At 37.5% G+C, this 20,275-nt stretch overlaps 1 protein-coding gene across 5 annotated transcripts in view; it reads right to left on the reverse strand.

Moving 5' to 3' along the window:
• Positions 1–1,492: 1,492 nt before the first annotated feature.
• The window catches only part of LOC309415240 (adenomatous polyposis coli protein-like), a gene marked incomplete at both ends in the record, with an annotated part of 135,670 nt that continues 116,887 nt past the window's right edge, over positions 1,493–20,275 (reverse strand). For 3 of the 5 annotated variants that reach the window (XM_082012702.1, XM_082012701.1, XM_082012700.1), the window contains 7 exons: positions 1,493–8,012; positions 8,521–8,735; positions 9,739–9,855; positions 13,244–13,321; positions 15,664–15,803; positions 16,682–16,777; positions 18,056–18,434. In XM_082012702.1, the coding sequence (XP_081868828.1) occupies positions 1,493–8,012; positions 8,521–8,735; positions 9,739–9,855; positions 13,244–13,321; positions 15,664–15,803; positions 16,682–16,777; positions 18,056–18,434 (7,545 nt within the window). The remainder of the gene's footprint in view (positions 8,013–8,520; positions 8,736–9,738; positions 9,856–13,243; positions 13,322–15,663; positions 15,804–16,681; positions 16,778–18,055; positions 18,435–20,275) is intronic. The other 2 variants (XM_082012704.1, XM_082012703.1) reach the window with 1 other exon arrangement.

The following is a 20,275-nucleotide window of genomic DNA, read 5'->3' on the forward strand; positions in this document are numbered from 1 at the left end:
ATTCAGGTTATATTTTTAAAGGTTTTAGCACAAACCATATTCACATCAGAAAGGCTTGAGGCAGCAAATGTCCTGCTTTCCATGTAAAACTTTTTCTACTACGATAGCAAATTTCTTGTCATAGGATTTTTGCAATATTTTCCCTTGATCATATTTAAAAAATAAATAATGCATTAAGATTTCAAATAGAATTAAAGTTTCATCTTATAGTCGCTATTATTTCACATTCTACATTATTTTCCCCAATTAAAAGTAATGTTTATAAAACAAAAGATAAAAAAAACCAAACCCAATAATGTTTCAGGCTTGCAGTCATGAAAACAATTATACTGCTTGGCTTCTGGAAATACCCTGCTTTTAGCCTTGTCGTGCACCTGAGATGTGTCAAACTGTCTCAATTACAAATATAGTACAGAAAACCTGGGGCCTGATCCTGCAGTGGTTATAAGCATCCTACAACAGCCATTTGTCAGTGATAAAGAAGAGTGAATATTGGAGGTGCAAGATTCTGCTGGATCAGGCTTTAAGTGTAAGTAAGTGCATTATACAACACATTATAAGGTGACATCTCAAAATAAAATACTGTGTTTTTATGTAATGCAGAAGTAACACATACAATTTACATATAGTAATCATTTATTCTGAAATGTTCGTTTTAGTCTCTTTTGAGACATCATCCACGTCTCATTAACAGAAGAGCAACCACCTCAACTCAAGTACCAGAATATATAACAAGTCACAGCATAGCAAAAAAATTCTACTTACTTTAAGATAAAATCTAGTTCAGGTAAAATAATTTTGTTCAAGGTTTTACAGTTACACAGTTGTCCATTTTTTTGTGGAACACAAAGAAAGTGTAAATTGTTACACCATAACTATCTATGCACATTATGTGACCACAGAAACATTAATCATTACTTCAGAAAATGAACCATCAGCTCTATTCATGCAGAAAAGCAGGCTGGGAAAACTTGTTCAGCAGAAACCATAGTACTGTGATTTTCACAGGCACATGATTAATTATTGTGTTAGAAGGACTCACAAATACTAAAACTGAGTTACTTTTTTTGCATAAATAATACCAATTCTTCCCTGATGTAGTTTAGTCAGTCTGTAATCCATAAACAATTATTAAAGTAATATGACTGTATCATCTCTATCTGTAATTCTCATTATTTCAAGACAAGCAATGTTTAAAGGATTATGGGATGGGATGATAATTAAATATGATAAACATACCATACAAATATAATTGCAATTTTATTCCAAGCTGTCAATTAGGCATTCCTCCAAAATATTACCAGTGAAGACAAAGTATACTATCAAATATGGCTTCCAAAACAAGGATACTCTAACAAGAATCAAACCTATTTACAAAAGATAAAAACAACAAATAAAACCAACAACTCAGTCTTTTAAAGTTTCATTTGAAACAAAATTTCTAAATTGCTGTTGTATATAATACATTAATTGCATTTATTTTTTGATGTACTTAAACAGAAGTCACTAGGTAAGAGCCAGAATGACGTTTAGGACCCTGAGTTCCACTGGAGTCTTTATTTTCAGTCTTTGAGTCACGTTTCTTTGTGTTGTTATTTACTGGCGTTGGTATTTGTGATGGTCGAGCAGAACTGTTGTCCACACTACTCTTCCTGGGACTTGGACTGTAGTTGAAAGGAGTCACTCTTGCTGCAACAGTACCACTGGGGGAATTATGTTTGCTTGAGCTACTGGAACTGAATAGTGTATGCTCACTAACAGTACTTTCATTATTTTCTGGTGCAGGAACAGGATTATTCTGTACAGGTTTTGCTTCCGTTCCTTTCTTGTCTAGACTGTCTATCTGAAAGAAAGAGTTTGGACAATTTTCTAAAACAATGGTATGAACGGGAACATTTCCATTCCCTGGATTTTGTTTTTCATTAATCTCTTTAGAGTCTTTATCATTCACAGTCCCTTTCTCTGAAACATTGTCAATAACAGGGGGAGTATTTCCAGCTGGGGATCTTCCAGATCGAGGTTTATTAATAGGACAGTCCTCTATCCTCACCCACACATCCTCTATCTTAGAGACAGCTGGTGCCATCTGATAAATTAGAGTTTTGGAATCAGAGTAATTTGTTGCACCTGAGGAAGAATACTGAGGAACATTCATTATTTGAGGAATTTCATTTTCTTTTATTTTTCTCCAAGTATCTTTTGCTGGTGCTTGACTTTCTTTGCTTTGTTTGTGTCTAGAAACAGAACTTCCATGTTGCTTTTCATCTTCGCTTTTTGCCTTTTCACTGGATTCTGAAGAAGCCGACAGAATTGAGGAAGAACTTCCAGTTCTTCGCCAAGTGCTTACACGAGGAAGAGATGAGGAATGCTTACTATGTTCACGCTTCCATGTTCCTGATCTATTGATTGGCAATCTAGATGGACTCTCAGAATGAGAACGAGCTATGTCATGATGTTTTGCTAGTCTCCCATCATATTCTACAGAAGGACTCAGATTAGGGGGTAAATTTTGCCAACCACTAGTCTGGGCAGTTAAATGAACGGATAAAGACAAATTGTGAAGAGATGGACTTAAAACTGGAGTCTGTATTCGGGACCTAGTGGGAGAGCCTGGCCTGTAAGGAGACAGAGATTCAAATGAAGCAGACTCTTCTAATTTCTGTCTTAGAGTTGGACTTGAAGCTTCTTTAATAAAAGTTGACTGACGAACCAGAACAGGTCTTTCGGATCTGTCAGATTCACTTCTGAATAGTTCAGCCTTTTTTTTTGATCCACCACTACTGAGAATTTGGTTTAATCCTTTTGAAGCAGACTCACTTCTGGGAATGCCACTGGTACTCTTAGGTAAGGCAGTTTGCTTTGTAAGGTTTTGATGGCTCATCTGCCTGCCTGGTGCTGTATATAACATTCTTCCTGAACTTGAAGATTTAGTTGAAGCTGTACTAGGAGATGATGTCCTTGGCAACTGAGACAGTTTGTTGGGAGGACTTATACCATTTCTTCCTGGGGAAATTGAGTGTCGGCCTGGAGATTGCAGAGGCCTGCTTAATGGTTGCTGTTGAGGTCTAGAAGGAGTGGAGTCTCTAGATCCAGATCTAGAAGGTCCTTTACTTGATCCACTCTGTTGAGATGGTTGCCTAGTTACAGGAGCTGATTCAGGTTTCACTGATGACTTGACTCCTCTTGGAGAACTAAGGGAACTTTGGCCTTCACTGGGACTCTTGGAGTTTGTATTTTTTGGTGGGGGACCTTTTTTGGAAACAGGACTAGTACTTGAGGAACTATTTCGAACTCCTGGAATATGAATCATTGTCCTACCACGTGAAATTGAAGTCATACTTGTTTGCTGTGATTGCTTTAACTGGCTTGAAACTTCTGAGTTGGAGCAAGCTTTTCCTGTAAATATACTTTTATATACTTTTTTTCCTCCTTTGATTCCCTTATTTTCAGATTCTACTTTTTTAGACTCCGATGTACTCTTTTCCCCTGGCTTAAGAATTCTTGGACCTTTATTACTAGTAAAAGGTTTTTCTTCTTGGTCTGGGGTAAGATGAAATGGTGACCCTAGAGAAATACCAGATTTTAATGAAAGGATAGAGTCAGAGTCTGATGAAGCTTGTCTAGTCAGTGATGCAGCAGCTGCAGCTTGATGCAAGCTACTAACTATAGAATTTGCACCTTCTTGTATAGCTTTCCAATCAAAGTTCTCTGAATCAGGTGAGAAACCATGTTCTGAATCTGGCCTCTGTATCTCTCTCAAATCCAGTGTTAAATCTTCTGCCAATATATCACCCATATTTCTGTAATTATTTTTTTCACTTTCACTCTTTACTTTTGAGGATTTTTTCTTTTTAGGCATAGCAGAACTAATGCATTCCTGCAACAGATCATCTTCTGAGTCAATACTAAGAGAACTGAGAGAGCTGTTTCTAGAGAAACATACAGGAGTATCTTCAACATGAAATGATTTAGGTGCATAACCAGAAGTCTGTGGTCTATTTGATTCTAGCTGTGAATCAGAAGCCTCAGTTTGTTTTGCAGGTTCACTTTCTTTGTTGTTGTCTTCTTGATCAATATCACTGAGGGAACTAAGAGATGAATTCTGAGAAAAACATACAGGTGTGTTTTCGATAGCAAAATTCTGCATTTTCTCATCTGTAGCTGCTCCTCTGTCTGGAATATCTTTAGTTGACTGAGAGAAAGTTTTAGGTTGGCTTCTGCCTGTTGGGTATTTTTGACAAACTTGTGTCCTATTACTTGGTTGCTGTTTTGAAGACTGTTCTGTACTAGTGCAGTCTTCAGTTTCTCTTTCCTTTGCTTTTCCTTTTTGCAATTCTGCCTTCTCTCTTGAAAGGTTAACATCGTCATCATCAAAATCTAAAGAACTTAGAGAATCATTCCGTGAAAAACAATAAGGAGTTCCCTCAATAGGTGTGTAATGATGAGGGGAATCAAATGCAAAGCTTCCTTTTACACGCTCTTCATTATTTGGAAGTTTGCCATTAAAATATCTTGAATTATTTTTAAGATTCTGTTTCTTTGTGTCTATGTTCTCTGAATAGCTTCTTTCATTATTAATATAGCTTTTAGTCTCTGTGTTTTTTGTTATATGTGCTCTATATTCATTATTTTGGGGAATGGGCTTTACTGATGTTGGCTTCTTTTTGTCACATTCTGACTGATTTTTGTTACTTAAAGATGCTTGTTGAATTTGATCCATTATCTTCTTCACTCTGAAAGGTTTGTGACTTTTTCCTTTTGGCATAGCTGAGTTAATACATTCGGCCAGAATATCACCCTCTTCTGTTTTGACATCATCCAGTCCTGGGGCAGTCCTAGTTGAGCTTTTTGCTCTCTCAGAGTCATCTGTACTTATACCTTCTGTAGGAATGGTGTCTCTCTTTTCAAACTCCTCTGACTCTGCCCTTGTACCGACATTCTTTACATCAGCCAACTCATTTGGTAGTGATTCTATTGTGAGGTCACTCAAAGATGTAGCTGTTGAAAAATTTATTGGTGTATCCTCAACAAAATATACCTGTGGCATATCATCTCCAGGTGTAAAACTCACACGCTTTTGGGATTGCAATCCAGTTTGTGAAGGCAAAAGTTTGTAAACTGGCAGTTGGCTTGGCTTTCTGGTTACAGGAGGAGGTATTTTTGAAGCAGATGCTTGAGAAGGCTTTTTGGCTTTACATGAAGATTTTGTTGGCATTGCAGAAATAATACATTCTTCCAATATTTCAATATCATCATCATCGGAATCATCCATAATGTCTTTTTCTGCTTCAGTAGACTTCTCTGCTTTCTTTTCTTGGTTATCCTTTGTATCATCTGGCTGTTCAGGTTCTGCTTCATTATCATGTTCATTTCCATGTACAGGAGGCATTATTCTTAACTCTACATCTTTCTGTATAAACGGTTCATCAAGACTCAGACCACTTAGGCTAGAAGAGCAAGAAAATCCATCTGGGGTACTTTCTGTGGCAAAATGTAATAATGTATCAGCATCTGGCAGTACCTGAACTCTTTGAACAACTTCATTTATAGCTACCTGTCTAGGACCAGACTCTCTCTTTTCTGCATTAGGTACTTTGCCTTTAGCTACTTCCCTCTTTACTTGAGCTCCTTGAGCAGGGGGTGGAGTTTTACTTCTGTTTGGAGGCGTTGTTTGTCCAGGGCTGTCTGGAAGATCACTGGGACTTATAATACCACTCACCATTCCACTGCAAGGCTCACTTTGAACTGAACTAGCAATTGAATGGCTTTCAAAACTATCCAGGGAACTTACAGAAGTGCATCTGCTAAACATGAGTGGAGTCTCCTGCATGTAATGTTCTGGTGGACTTTTAGGAGTATGCGCACCACTCTTTGAGGGAGATTTGGCACCTGAAGAAAATTCAACAGCTTTATGTCTAGACGAGTCAGAAGGAGATAAACTAGGAGTCTGAAGTCTACTAGATTTTGTTCTGATGTGCTGAGATGCTAATGCAACTTCACTTACTGCACCTTCTGTAGACAGAATCCCATTGTTTTCCTTTAGTTTTGCTATTTGTAATGTGTTATTAGCATCTGTCACATGTGTGGACTGATCACGTCCTATTTCATCTTCAGCTGATGACAAAGATGACAAAGAGCTACACCTTGAAAAACATATTGGTGTATCTTCCACACAGTAAGTTTGTATAGTTTCCTGATTAATAGAGGGAGTCTTACAGGAGGCAGTCTTTTGAGCATTACTGCTTCTACTCTGTGCAGAACTTGGGTGAAGCTGATTCTGTCTCTCTGAACTACCTGAAGGGGTTGATATGTTCCCACAGCTTGAGGAAATATGGTCATTTTTAGTGCTTTGCACTGATGAACTGTTTGATAAAGTAAAAGATGGATTCTGAGAAGGGGGAGGAACTTCTGTTGAATATTTTAGACTATAATCAATAGGCTGATCAACATGATGTTCTTCTTCATTGTACTTTATGCTATAATTGGTTGGTCTGTCTTCTTCCTCTTTGTGTTGTTCCTCCTCAGAGTAGCGTTCGCTATAGTTGGTTGGCTTATCATTGTCATAATCATGAACCTGGCACAAGGACTGGTTTACTTTCTGATTCATTCCAAGAGTTGAGCCTACTCTGCTCTGCTCTGAACCACTGGATCCTCTTGATCTAAAAGAAGAAACACACCCTTGCTGTCCAAAAGGTGACTGATATTTCATGCACTTATCTCCACTTTCAGTGTACATGGAATAAGTTGCATTTTGGCTCCTTAACTGCCTTTGTTCATTTCGTTTTATTTCATCATCTGTTATATGCTTAGGCCTTGCCCATCTTTCATCCTGAGGGGGACTTTGCCTTCCAGAATTTAACTGTTCATCTGAATATTTAAGACTATAATTAATAGGAGTGTCTAGCTCTTCAACATTGTCATCCATATGATTTGCACTATGTATCTTATGTGCCAAGTCAGCTGGGTATTGACCATAACTACAAAATTTACTTTCATCATCTTCCGAGTAAGATTCAATGGAAGGTTTCATTTGGCCTCTTTTACCATAGCCATCACTGCTGCCGACACTATTTAAACTATCATTTGAAGCTCTCTTGTATTCCATTTTTGTATAAAGCTGAGGACATGTCCTGTTTGAATTCTCAGATTTGGGAAAGTATGTATTTGAGTGAGTATGGGCAGCAGCTGTTCTTCTTGGGACATTTCTGTCTTCTGTCAAACAGTGCATTTCAGAAGTGGAACAAGAACTTCTGTCTTCTTGTGGAATATGCATGCTTGTTACTTCCTCCATAACTTTGGCAATCTGAGCTGCAGCAGTAATCTTCATTCCTATTCTCTTAGAGGAGTTCCCAGTGTTCTCTGTAGCTGGATGATAGCTATTTAAACCTACTGCTCCATCCCTATAGAGACTTCTGTCTTTCTCAGATCGAGAGTTTTCTATATTTCCTCTACTAGAGGAAGAGGAGCCAGGCAATACTGTAGAATTTAAATATAGTGAAAGTACAGTCATATGACCAGTATTAAAACTCTCTGATCCACAAATCCCATCATCATGTCGACTGGAATCCAAAACATAATCATTGTATATATCTTGCTTATGTCTCTGCTTATTATGGTGAGATGCTTTTGGGCTTAAATTATCTATGTTTTCAAAAGTCTCTGATAAATGTTGAGCATCTAATTCTGCTTCCAGTGCCTTTTGTTTTCTAACATGAAGAGATGGTAAGCTTGATCCTGGAGACATAATGTTGGCATCCTTATATTTTGCTGGCCTATTTGCCATCAGGTTTCTTAGAGCTGCAGCACTGCCCATTGCTATCATTTTGTGTTTTGAGTGAATGAGATTTTTGAGCATGCTCACTGCTCCCATATCCCACAGTGCCTCCTGATCTTTTGCGTTTCGTGCAGAAAGATTCCACAGGGTCCCACATGCATTACTGACTATTGTCAAACTATGTGACTTCAAATGCTGTAACAAGGTTTGTAAGCAGTTGTTCTCTTGCAAGATTTGCCTGGTGTTGAGTGATTGAAAACAAAAATCAGTAAGTGCCATTTCAAAAGTATAAGAGACAAAGCAAAACAAAAACCTATTATGCTATAGACAAGTTTAATACATAGTAAGGATAATTATGAATTCTTCAGTGTAAATTTATCTTATTTTTTCCTCAAGTTTTCATCTGAATGTTAATAAAATCCTATACAAATATGAACAGTTTTCTCCCACACTATCCTCTCCATATAAACTATTCCAGGTGGTTTCCTATGGCTGATAATAACTTATGAATTTCCTCTCTCTTTCCAGGAAAAGCTTTTAGTACAATTTATCATTTAACAAGCAGCAGATACATTAACCCTTTTGCATATTCCTGTTATCTAAATTAAATACTTGCCTTATCAAATCCATTAAAAAATGAATGCTTAATTACTCTACTTAAAACATATTAAGAATTGGTCATACAAACTATTAAATATACTTTTGGTACCACTACTGATTCTCAGAAAAATAGAAAGTATATTCACCTGTGGTCCTCATTAGTAGCAATTAAGCTAGAAACATTTCTTAATATTCCTCCTCCACTTTCTATGATGGCTAAAGTGTTTGTTTGGCTCCGGTATGTCAGTGTACCAACTAGAAATGCAAGAGCACCATCAACAGCACATATATCACCTTTGTTCTCAGTACAGTGTGCTGACAAATTCCATAATGCACTCAAAACGCTTTTTAGGGTGGATTCCTAGGAGAATAATAAAATGACAGAATTGAGAGTTTTCAACTATTGATCATAAACCCTCAGAAGTATGTAAGTTAGCTTCAAGGAGGTAGTGACAAACTTGTTTTTCTAGCTCTCATGGATGCAAAGATAGCTTTGGAAATGTGAACCAAGAATAACCTAAAGAAATAATTTCTGCTGAACATGTACACAGTCTAAAAATACAACTCAGAGACACAAACTGCCTCACTTATTCTAATCCAGATTTGCAAATAACAGAATTCATTAACTATGGAATTTAGCTTCTTTCCAGTTCACTGCAGAATTTGATTTTTGATTGGCATGAAATCTCTACTATGTCATATGTTGATGACCAATGTTTTGCTTTCTGTTTTACTGCATACGTCACTATTTCTCTAGCTTTTCTTCACAAATGAGAATTAAGTGTGTTTCAGGCTCTGATTTCTGCGCTGATAAACTAGAGGCAAGCAGCAGTGCACACATAAGTGCTTTTGTTTGCTTCTCTCTCCTTTCCTCAGCTATGGATTTGCTATTGCTTGCCAGAAAGTTTCAGAAGTATGCGCCACAATACTTGTCAGCTGCCATAACAGTAAAAAGTTTGTAGATTAGCTGGCAGGGGACACTGGGATGGAATATAATCCTGTTGGGATATCAAGTAGACATCTCTAGAATGACAAATTCACAAAATCAGAAGATGGTTTTATTAAAACTGCAAAATTATAAAAAAGGCTATTGGAACAGCACAGCTCATGAAACTTATGACTGAAAGCTCTCAACCCTTGTAAATAAAATTACAGAAACACTAGTAGTTCTCAGATGTCATTGCTACGTTGTGATCTGCTGCCCAGTTAACTCAAAGCAATTCTCTTCTTCAAAGGAAAGTACCTGAAACACCGCAAATATTTGACTAACTGCTTATGTGAAAAAAGGATAACAATATTTGTATTTTGTCTAAAATTAATGCAATCTCTCCAAAATTTATCTCATCATCATTTATAGATGATACCTTCTTAACTTCTAAAGCACATTCCACCAATGCTTTCACACTTCCAACTTCCCGTAGAGTCTTTTTACTGTTTACATCTGCTCGCCAGGACAAGTTCCTCAAAACACTTGCAATGACCTGCAAAACATGAAAGAAAAATAAATACTCCTTTAGTAGGTTATCAGGATTTCCTCCTGGATTTCTGGAACACTATAGAATTCATTAACAGTAGCAATGTTCAGCTGCTGAACTAGCTTTTTTGCTGAAATTCACTTTTTGTTCTATTGCCAGATAGAATGTCCTAAGATTTCAGTATGAAGTTTGATCAAAGATACTGGCTTTTGTGTATAAAGATTTGAAAGCAGGTTTCCTGGCTGAAAAATTGGACCAAAAACTCAGATTTGTGCTCTACTCTGATGTCTGCTGTAGACTTATTATGCAGTCTCATGAGAGAGATTTATATAATCTTTTTCCTCAGCTTTTCCATTTGTAAAATAGGACAATCGAACTAACCTGTCCCTCAGAGGTATTGTATGATTACCTTTATTAATGTTTATCAAGCTCTTTGAATACACTTTGTCTTTTATAATCAGAATAGTTCTCTGTCGAAGACGGGTAGCCATTCAGCCTAGGTTCTAGACCTTGGCAGCAGCTAGACTGAGATGCTTCAAAGTGCAACTGTCAAGACAGTGGACAGTCATTAAATATTTAACTCCATCCATTTATGGGCAGCTATAAGCATGTATATCCCTCAAAAATATATTAATAGAATACTGTTATCTATGGATCTTCTCATTGTCACAAAAGTATATAACCTTATTAGGTTATGTGATAAAAGCTCATCTGCACACCCACAAAGGAGCCCAGAGAAGCAATGACAGGTGGGAGACCCAAATAATACCCTGTCCCAGCTCCTCCCAGGCCCATCACAGGAGCCAGCAGTCCATCACAGGCCCATCTACAGAAGCCCAGAGGAGCACAGAGATGCACAATGGCAGGCATTAAGGACACACAAATTAAGGACTCAGAGGAATGGACACCCTGTCCAAGACACTCCCAAGGCTGTCCCAGGTGAGTCATCAGCTCCGTTATTCAGGTGTGACTGTACCCAGTATCCTTTATTGTAATTTTAACTATTTTCTCAACCATAATTACTTAGCTTCTCAACTAGTGGGGAAATTCTTTTTGTCAACAGTGTCTTAAGATAGAAAGTCAATTTTACTTAAAATTGTTCTTTTATCTATTTTCTGATGATTCACTCAAACTGCAAGGAAAACAGGGTTTTCCTTTCCAAAAGCTGTTCTGATTTGTTTACATTATCTGTTTATTAAAGTGGATTATAATTTCATATTTAATAATTTTAACTTCCACACCAATGAAGAACAGTTCTGTGCTCTCAACTCTCAGGATCACCCTAAGCACTTTACAAGATTTAAGAAAAGACTGTTTAGTTACAAGATATTTTTCATTACACAGCGTGTGATTCAAAGAAATCCAAACTTAAGAAATTTAAACTCAATAACATCAAAGTGTTATTAAGCAGACATCTTTATTGCAGCGCTGGACGCATGGGGGATATCTCCTCCTAACATGCGTGCGCTGAAACAAAAGTTCATTCTTTATATACCTTAAAGACATGAATATTCACACATTTTCCAAGAAATCACTGCCTCCTTGCTTATCTATTACATTTACATAATGCTGGCGTTGCAAAACTACACTACGCATGCGCAGGGGTCTCGGGTGGTTGTCGGTGGTCGTTTGGGGAGTTAGCCCCCTACTCCTTTTTCCCTTTTATGGTCACAGGTCTCCTGAGGATAATTTCTTCTTGGATGTTTGCCCCTTCTGCTGTTCAGCCAAGCGGTTCCTTCTTATCATCCTTGTTAGAGCATTCCTGCCAGTCTGTCTCTATGCTCAAGGTTAAGATATCTTCTCTGTTCTCTTTAATCTCTCAGTCCTTGCTCTTAACTCTTCTTTGTTTTAATTTTCATGAGGCCTGCTTTCCTCGTGATTAACTGTTTACACATAGTTACAATGTTAGCATTGAGGAAATACAGCCTAAGGACTATGAGAGTAGGCCGTTAAACATAATCACACAGTTGTTAGGCTAAAGAATTCTATACTAAAGTTAAACTAATCATGTAATCAATAACCTTCCATATATTAAGAAATTTTCAAAACTTACAGTTGATTAGTGACACATGCTAAAACCTTATAATTGTTTTAGATCCTTGTTTCACATGAGACACTGGAAGAGACACGCTGGTTTAACACCAAACACTTTGCCGACACTTGAACAAAGTTTCTCTAGGAGGTGCTGGTGTAAAACTGGGTATATATGTACTGAGAACAACCTTACCAAGTATCATAGAGATTCTTCTTTGAAGTAGAGCTTCCTCTACTGTTATTAGTCTATTATTTATTTGCTGCTAGTGTAGGAGAAGCCTCAGATGCCACAATACTGCATTAACCCTCAGGGTAATCCTAGTCCATTAGCACTATCACTAGTAAACTAAATCAGTGAATATCAGATTGCTCAAATTTATCTTGAAAACTGGACTTCCACTAACAACAGATCAGGGTCATAAAAGTGAGTTTTATAGCTGATTATATATATACTTTGGTGAGAAAACAGAATTTGACCCAGAGTTAAGCATTTTTATAACCACAAAGTTGTACTTCATAATTTACAGAACAAATATAGGTACAAACTTTGCATCAAAGTTAATGCTGACAAGACAACATAAGAATGAGTACAAAAAATAATCAGACTGGGAAGGACGGAACATTTCAAAGAGATAGCCTAATTAAAAAAAGAGAAAGCACTCTATGAACAGAGCACTAGAAATCATAGAATCATAGCATAGTAGAATCATTTAGGTTGGAAAAGATCCTTAAGGTCATCGAGTCCAACCGTTAACCTAACACTGCTAAGTCCATCACTAAACCATGTCCCTAAGCACCACATCTTTTAAATACCTCCAGGGATGGTGACTCAACCTCCTCCCTGGGTGGCCTGTTCCAATGCTTGACAACCCTTTTGGTAAAGACATTTTTCCTAATATCCAATCTAAACCTCCCCTGGCACAACTTGAGGCCATTTCCTCTCATCCTGTCACAAGTTACTTGACAGAAGAGACCAACACCCACCTCACTACAACCTCCTTTCAGGTAGTTGTAGAGAGCGATAAGGTCTCCCCTCAGCCTCCTCTTCTCCAGACTGAACAATCCCAGTTCCCTCACTGGGATGATCACTTCCCTCGTCCTGCTGGACACACTATTTCTGATAGAAGCCAGGATGCTATTGGCCTTCTTGTCTACCTGGGCACACTGCTGGCTCATATTCAGCCGGTATCATGAAAGAAGATACGAATTGAAGCATAAAAATAATTCATGGAGAGGCCAAATGAGTGGAAAGAAAGGGCAGCAGAAATACAACATTTTAATACAACCCAATGAAATTGAAGAGATGCAAGATGATGGAAATGTGCAAGCCAAGGAAATATTTCATCTCAAGAGGAAGTACCTGCTGCAAGTCTTCACTTTCAGACTTCAATTGGGCTACAAGAGCTCTCATGCAGTCCTTCATAGAACATAATGTAGCCTGTTAGGAATCAGAAGAAAAAAGAAAATAGAGTATTAAATGGCACATTAGATGGCTTGTTTGTGCATAATTCTTTGATATTTTAAGCTATTAATCTCTGAAGTTCAAAAAAGCTTAGTAAAATGTTTCCAGTAACAGATACTTGATCTACAATTATTAAAATGTTAAGCATAAATATCAGTTTCTATTTTGGGAAATACATAAATGGTGAAATTGTGCTAAATTTTATACTTTTGACAATAAGTCTAGGACCAAATCTGGAACACTAATAGTTTAGAAGCCTTCTTCACTATGTCCTGGATATGAAACTGGACACTCATCTGTAAGTTGGCAATGTGTTGTTACCTGATGTCTATTGAGTCTCTCAATCGTACTTTTTCTTTCAAATATACATAATATGAAAAGTAATATGACAATTTAAAACTGACAGAAATACAACATTCCTGACTTCTGAAGACCAAATTACTTTTTAAGAATACACTAATAATTGAAAAACTGTAAGGCATACATTAGAAAATGGTTGTGACAAAGCACAATTAAAAATTCTTCAAAAACAAAAGTATGTTAGAAATGCTTTACTCATTAGCTGGATAACACATACATTTACATCATTGACTAGTTAAGTTTGTGCTATAAATCCAGTAACTGCAGCCTTGCAGCAATTACTAATCAGATGATTTTAAGAAGCAGCATTTTGTGAAGCACTTCGTTTGTAGGAGGGATTTGTTTCACTCTGTTTAAAACTAGGAACAAAAAGTGAGTAGTATGAAATCTGGTTTTATTTTTGTAGAATCACAGAATGGTTGAGGTTGGAAGGGACCTCCAGAGGTCATCTGGTCCAACCCCCCTGCTCAAGCAGGGCCACCTGGAGCCGGTTGCCCAAGACCATTTCCAGATGGCTTCTGAATATCTCCAAGGAGAGAGACTCTACAACCTCTCTGGGCAATCTGTTCCAGTGCTTGGTCACCCTCACAGTAAAAAAAGTGTTTCCTGATGTTCAGACAGAACCTCCTGTGTTTCAGTTTGTGCCCATTGCCTCTTGTCCTGTCCCTGGGCACCACTGAAAAGAGCCTGTCTCTGTCTTCTTTGCACTCTTCCTTCAGGTATTTATATACATTGATGAGATCCCTCCGAACCTTCTCTTCTCCAGGCTAAACAGTCCCAGCCCCCTGACTGGTGCAGAACAGGAGTATACCGCTAGTTACTGGCCTGCAACTAGACTTAGTGCCACTGATAAGCACCCTCTGGGCCTGGATGTTCAGCCAGTTCTTAGTCCACCTCACTGTCTGCTCATCCAGCCCATGCTTCATCAGCTTCTCTATAATGATCTGTGTCATCAGGTTCCTGTCTCCTTCAGCAGCAGGCCCATATTTTCCCTAAAGACTATCCTTTTGTTGTCTACGTACTTATAGAAGCCCTTCTTGTTTCCTTTGATATCCCTCACCAGATTCAACTCCAGGTGGGCTTTGGCTTTCCTAACCATGTCTCTGCAAGCTCAGACAGTGTCTCTATATTCCTCTCAGGATAACTGTCTCTGCTTCCACCTTCTGTATACTTCCTTTTCATATCTGAGTTTTTGTCAGGAGCTCTTTTGTTCATCCATGCAGGCCTCCTGGCATTTTTGCTTGAGTTCCTGCTTGTTGGGATGGAATTTTCATTCACTCTTGAAGTGTCTTCCATTAGAGTAGAAAGATAAAAGTCTTGTCAGAATGAAGTTATTTGAAGACCCATGTCTTGGAAAACTCTGGGGCAAGAAATTATTAAAACTTTGTATCTTTTGAAAGCAAAGTCCTTGGTAGAAATTAGGGAATCTATTTTCTTCAGTCATTTGAAATAGTACCAGTTATGAGCCAGACATGCTCCAAACATTTAAGAAAGAGGACCCAGGCTGAAGAGATTTGCAAAAATGTGTCAGACAGTAATAATATTAGTAAATAAGTGATAACTTTACAAAATTTGACTAAATTAACAGGTTTATTTCAAAATCCTCAGAAAAATATATTATCCATAATCATTGGTACATTATGGAAAGATCTAGCGTATTGTTTACACAAAAATAAAGCCAATAGATAAAATCTTTACTTTCAGTGACAAAATAGAAGTAACTTAATTTAATATGGAAGCTGATACTATATTTTTATGATATAAGATTCAGTTTGTGCTCTGTTAGGAACAAGATGGAAGGGCAAAGTTTTGGGGGAATTTCTGTGTCGAGCTAAAATGCAATATTCTGTCTCAGAAATGCAATATCCTATCCCAGAAATTTTTATCACCTTTCTGAGAACTACAAGTCAAACACAGCTATGAACTAGATTATTGTATGTTTGAAACTCTATTTTTACCTTGTTTGCCACATCTCCAAAAGTCAAGTTTGTCAGAGCCATTCCAGCATACCTCCTTAATGTAACACTATAGTGGTCATTTGTAAGTCCATACATTTCACAATCCACTTGCAACAGTTCTGCAATGGTCTGCAAACCTCCTTTTAAAATAAATAAATAATGAAATGAATATTAATAAACAATACTACTACTAATAATAAATTTCAATCCTAATATCAAGAATACAGTATACACACATCAAGGAATAAATTGCATTCATATGTACTGAACACATCTCAAACATCTGAAAAACAAAAGGCTCAGAAAGGTAAATAATAATTTCTTAAATACACTGTTAAATGTTGACTCTGGATCTTGATTTGTGTGCTTAGTACAAGATGAAAGGTATGGTAGCATGGTGTTGAGATTTTGGGGGAAGATGAGAACAGACGCATTTATGAAGCAGTAAGAAGCACACCCATCTTTTAATTCCACCCAGTCAAAATCACATTTGACTGATGAACTCACATTAGTTACATAAAAATTTATTCAGTAAATCTGATAATTATTAATTTAATAATTATTATTACTGAATCTTACTATCACAGAAAAAATACATATTTTTAAATACTTTTTTTTTCATTGAGAATGAAAAGTGGCAAATTAAGGAAACTTGCGTGCACAGAATTCACTGAAGATGGACTAAAGCATTCAGGCTGTTATACAGGAACCAATTTGTTTAACTCATGATGCAAAAAAACCTCAGAAAGTAGTCTCCATTAGAAGTCCAATACTTCTAAAATTGCAAATATTTCCAGGATACGAATACCCTTCCAAAAATCACAGCTCATGCCAGATATGAGAGTAACCTGTCCACTAGGAAATAGTCTAGCTATAAGTTCATTTAAACTGCATCAATCAGAGTTTAAACTAGTGGTTAAAAAAAAGCGCCACATATTCAGTGAGGTATACAAGAAAGGAATGTCCGCATTTTCAGGAAGCATCTCAAAGGAAGTTAGAGAAACACATTTAGTCTTACCAAGCTCATTCATGGCATGCCTATGTTCTTCATCAAATGAAAGTTTCATCAAAACACACACTGCAGGACAGATTTGATGGTCGACTGGAGCTGGCACTGATTAGGAAATAAATAGGTAACTATTAGTATTTCTTTGGTGAATAATTTTTTCTAGATCATAAGCTTTCCAAAGAGAATCGAATCTTAAAATAAATAAAGTGCAGTTTTTTTCAGGGTTTATATCTTCCCAGTAACTCAAGAAGAGACAGTTAATTAAGAACATTACTAATAAATATGAGTACACAGAGGCTTGAATATGTGCACATACAACCAGGATTACATATATTACTAGAAATATACTTGAAGCTGAAAAGACTCTTTATGGAAAAGAATTTAGGGAGAATTCTGAATGTATGTATTACATAAAAATTATGACTTCAAGTACAAAAAATTATCTAATTAATTTGGAAAAATAATAATCTTAGTGAAACAAATCAGTAAGTTTAAAACTTCTGGCATCATTAAATAATACAACACCTAAGGTGAAACTGTTTCTTTGAGTGTTATGTCCTTATGAATGGTTAATTAAGCCCTTTGTTTCATAACAGAACTTTTTAAGTTCATAATTTTGTGAGCTACTTTCCCTAAAGCACAAATTGGTACATCTTATTCAGAGATCCACTTCTACAAAATGATTCTTGCAGTAAAATCCAACATCCAAAACAGAGCCCACTGATTTCAGTAGTACTTCTGATATAGATGTCTACAGCATATATTTACAAAATAGCAACTTTAATCCTCCCTTACTTCAGAAAAGCAGTTATTGAGTGATCCAGAAGGTTACTTCTTTTTTTAAAAAAAAACAACTGTTATGTGAGAAAACTCCAATTCACTTAAATTGTCAATTCTTTGGTATTTTAACACTGAACTATTTCTTATGCACATTCTAGATAATAGTTCACATTTTACTGAATAGACTTTCTAGATGAAATTTAGATGAAATCTTCTGAACACATCTGAATGAAGAGCAAATTTGGATTATTTATTTAGATATATTTCATTATCCATGCAAGTGTAAAATAAAAATGAGTATAAATTTATGTTTAATTTGTAGATTATAAATATTTTTATATTGTTTTCACTACAATTATATCTGGAAAGCATACCAAAGCCTATGATTTAAAGAACAAGTTTATAAATGAGATATCATATCTATAATAGATACTATTTCCTGATACTATCTCAATTTGAATATACATAAATAAATGAATAAATATAAAAATAAAATAAACCTTACATACATTCAACAAGAAGTCAGATTAAAGCTGATTTTTTTGTAAATTCTCTGCTTTCAAAATATCTTTTAAACATCTTTATACAGATTACAGAACCTACTTGGGTTTTTGTCTTGGTCCATGCCTTCTTCATGTGCCTCCTGCCATTTCCAACACGCTTCACAGTAAGCAAGGATTTGCTCCAAGAGATGAAGCACACGGATTTCCCGTCTGCCTCGCTTATCATCAGGCTGGGAGTGAATGATGTTATGCAGTGCTGCGCTGGCTCTGGCACGGGCCTCTTTACTACCACGGGAATTTCCTAACAACACAGAGTCTTTATCATTGCCATGTAAAAGCTGGATGAGGAGAGGAAGACATCCAGACTGACGCATAGCTATGCAGCTGTCTTGGGAGCTAGACATTGCTAGCAATGTTCGTGACATGTCATCTTTATCATGAGTACCAAGCATCGACAATAATGAATACACCATTTCCACCTGCAGGTCAAATGATTTTAAAAATACAATTACATTTTAAAAATACATATAAACTAAAACAAAGTTCTCAATAGCATGCATGAGCAAAAAAGAAAATTTATTTATATAATGGTGCAAGAATTTCATAGAATCATAGAACAATAGAATGGTATGGGTTGGAAGACAACATCTAGTTAGTTCCAACCCCCCTGCCATGGGCAGGGACATGATCAGGTTCCTCAAAGTCCCATCCAACCTGACCTTGAACACTTCCAGGGATGGAGAATCCACAACTTCTCTTGGCAACCTGTTGCAGTGTTTCATCACCCTCATTGTGAAAAATTTCTTCCTTATATCTAGCCTAAATCTACCCTCTTTTACTTTAAAACAATTACCCCTTGTCCTGTTGCAACAGGCCCTGCTAAAGAGTTTGTCCCCATCTTTCTTATAAGCCCCCTTTAAGTATTGAAAGGCCGCAATAAGGTCTCCCTGGAGCCTTCTCTTCTCCAGGCTGAATAACCCCAACTCTCTCAACCTTTCTTCATAGGAGAGGTGTTCTAGCCCTCTGACCATTTTCATGTCCCTCCTCTGGACCCGCTCTAACAGGTTCATGTCTTTTTTGTGCTGGGGGCCTCAGAAATGGATGCCATACTCCAGGTGGGTCTCACAAGAGTGGAGTGGAGGGGGAGAATCACCTCCCTTGACCTGCTGACCATGCTTCTTTTTACACAGCCCAGCATACAATTGGCTTTCTGGGCTGCAAGCACACATTGCCAGCTCATGTCCAATTTTTCATCTACCTCATATCCTGAAGTCCTTTCCTGCAGGGCTGCTCTCAACCCATCCACCCATCCATCCATCCATCATCCAGTTTTGTACTACTTCGAAATAATTAAATAAACACTATTAGTTCTTCACCATTTATAATCTTAATAAATCTCACTTAGTGGTTAAATGGCTAGAATGTTAATTATATCTAACTGTATTAATCTGCAAGACTAATGGCAAAGACTTCTAACTTGCCACTGCACACAAGGATTAAAGAAACATACTAATCAAAGTGCTTTAGTTTGGGAATGCAGGAATATATTTTAAATTAATTTGATCTCAGAAGAGTATGTTCTGTATGAATCATACTTTCATGAACAGATGCTCTTCAGTGAAAAATTTGATGTATGGCATTAAATACAGTTACTCCAGACAAGATAAGACTGTTTACATGAATTTTTAACATACATTGTGCTAAAAAAACTTACACATTATATTGGGTTTGCGTGGCAAGGTTTTGGTAGTGGTGGGGGCTGCAGGGGTGGCTTCTGTGAGAAGTTGCTAGAAGCTTCCCCTGTGTCCAACAGAGCCAGTGCCAGCCAGCTCCAAGACAGACCCACTGCTGGCCAAGGCCAAGCCAATCAGCGACGGTGGTAGCACCTCTGGGATAACATATTTAAGAAGGGGGGGGGAATGGCAAGCAGCAATTGCAGCTGGAGAGAGGAGTGAGAATATGTGAAACAACTCTGCAGACACCAAGGTCAGTGAAGAAGTGGGGGGGGGGGGGGAAGGATGTGCTCCAGGTGCCAGAGCAGAGATTCCCCTGCAGCCTGTGGTGAAGACCATGGTGAGCCCATGGAGCTCCACAGTGGAGCAGCTATCCACCTGCAGCCCATGGAGAACTCCACACCAGAGCAGGTGGATGCCCGAAGGAGGCGTGACCCCATGGGAAGTCCACGCTGGAGCAAGCTCCTGGCAGGACCTGTGGACCCATGGAGAAAGAAGAGCCCATGTTGGAGCAGGTTTGCTGACAGGACTTGTGACCCCTCTGTTCCTGAAGGACTGCACCCTGTGGAAGGGACCCAGGCTGGAAC

Source organism: Phaethon aethereus (assembly GCF_964289735.1).
Source record: "Phaethon aethereus genome assembly, chromosome: W".
In the NCBI taxonomy this organism is placed as follows: Eukaryota; Metazoa; Chordata; class Aves; order Phaethontiformes; family Phaethontidae; genus Phaethon; species Phaethon aethereus.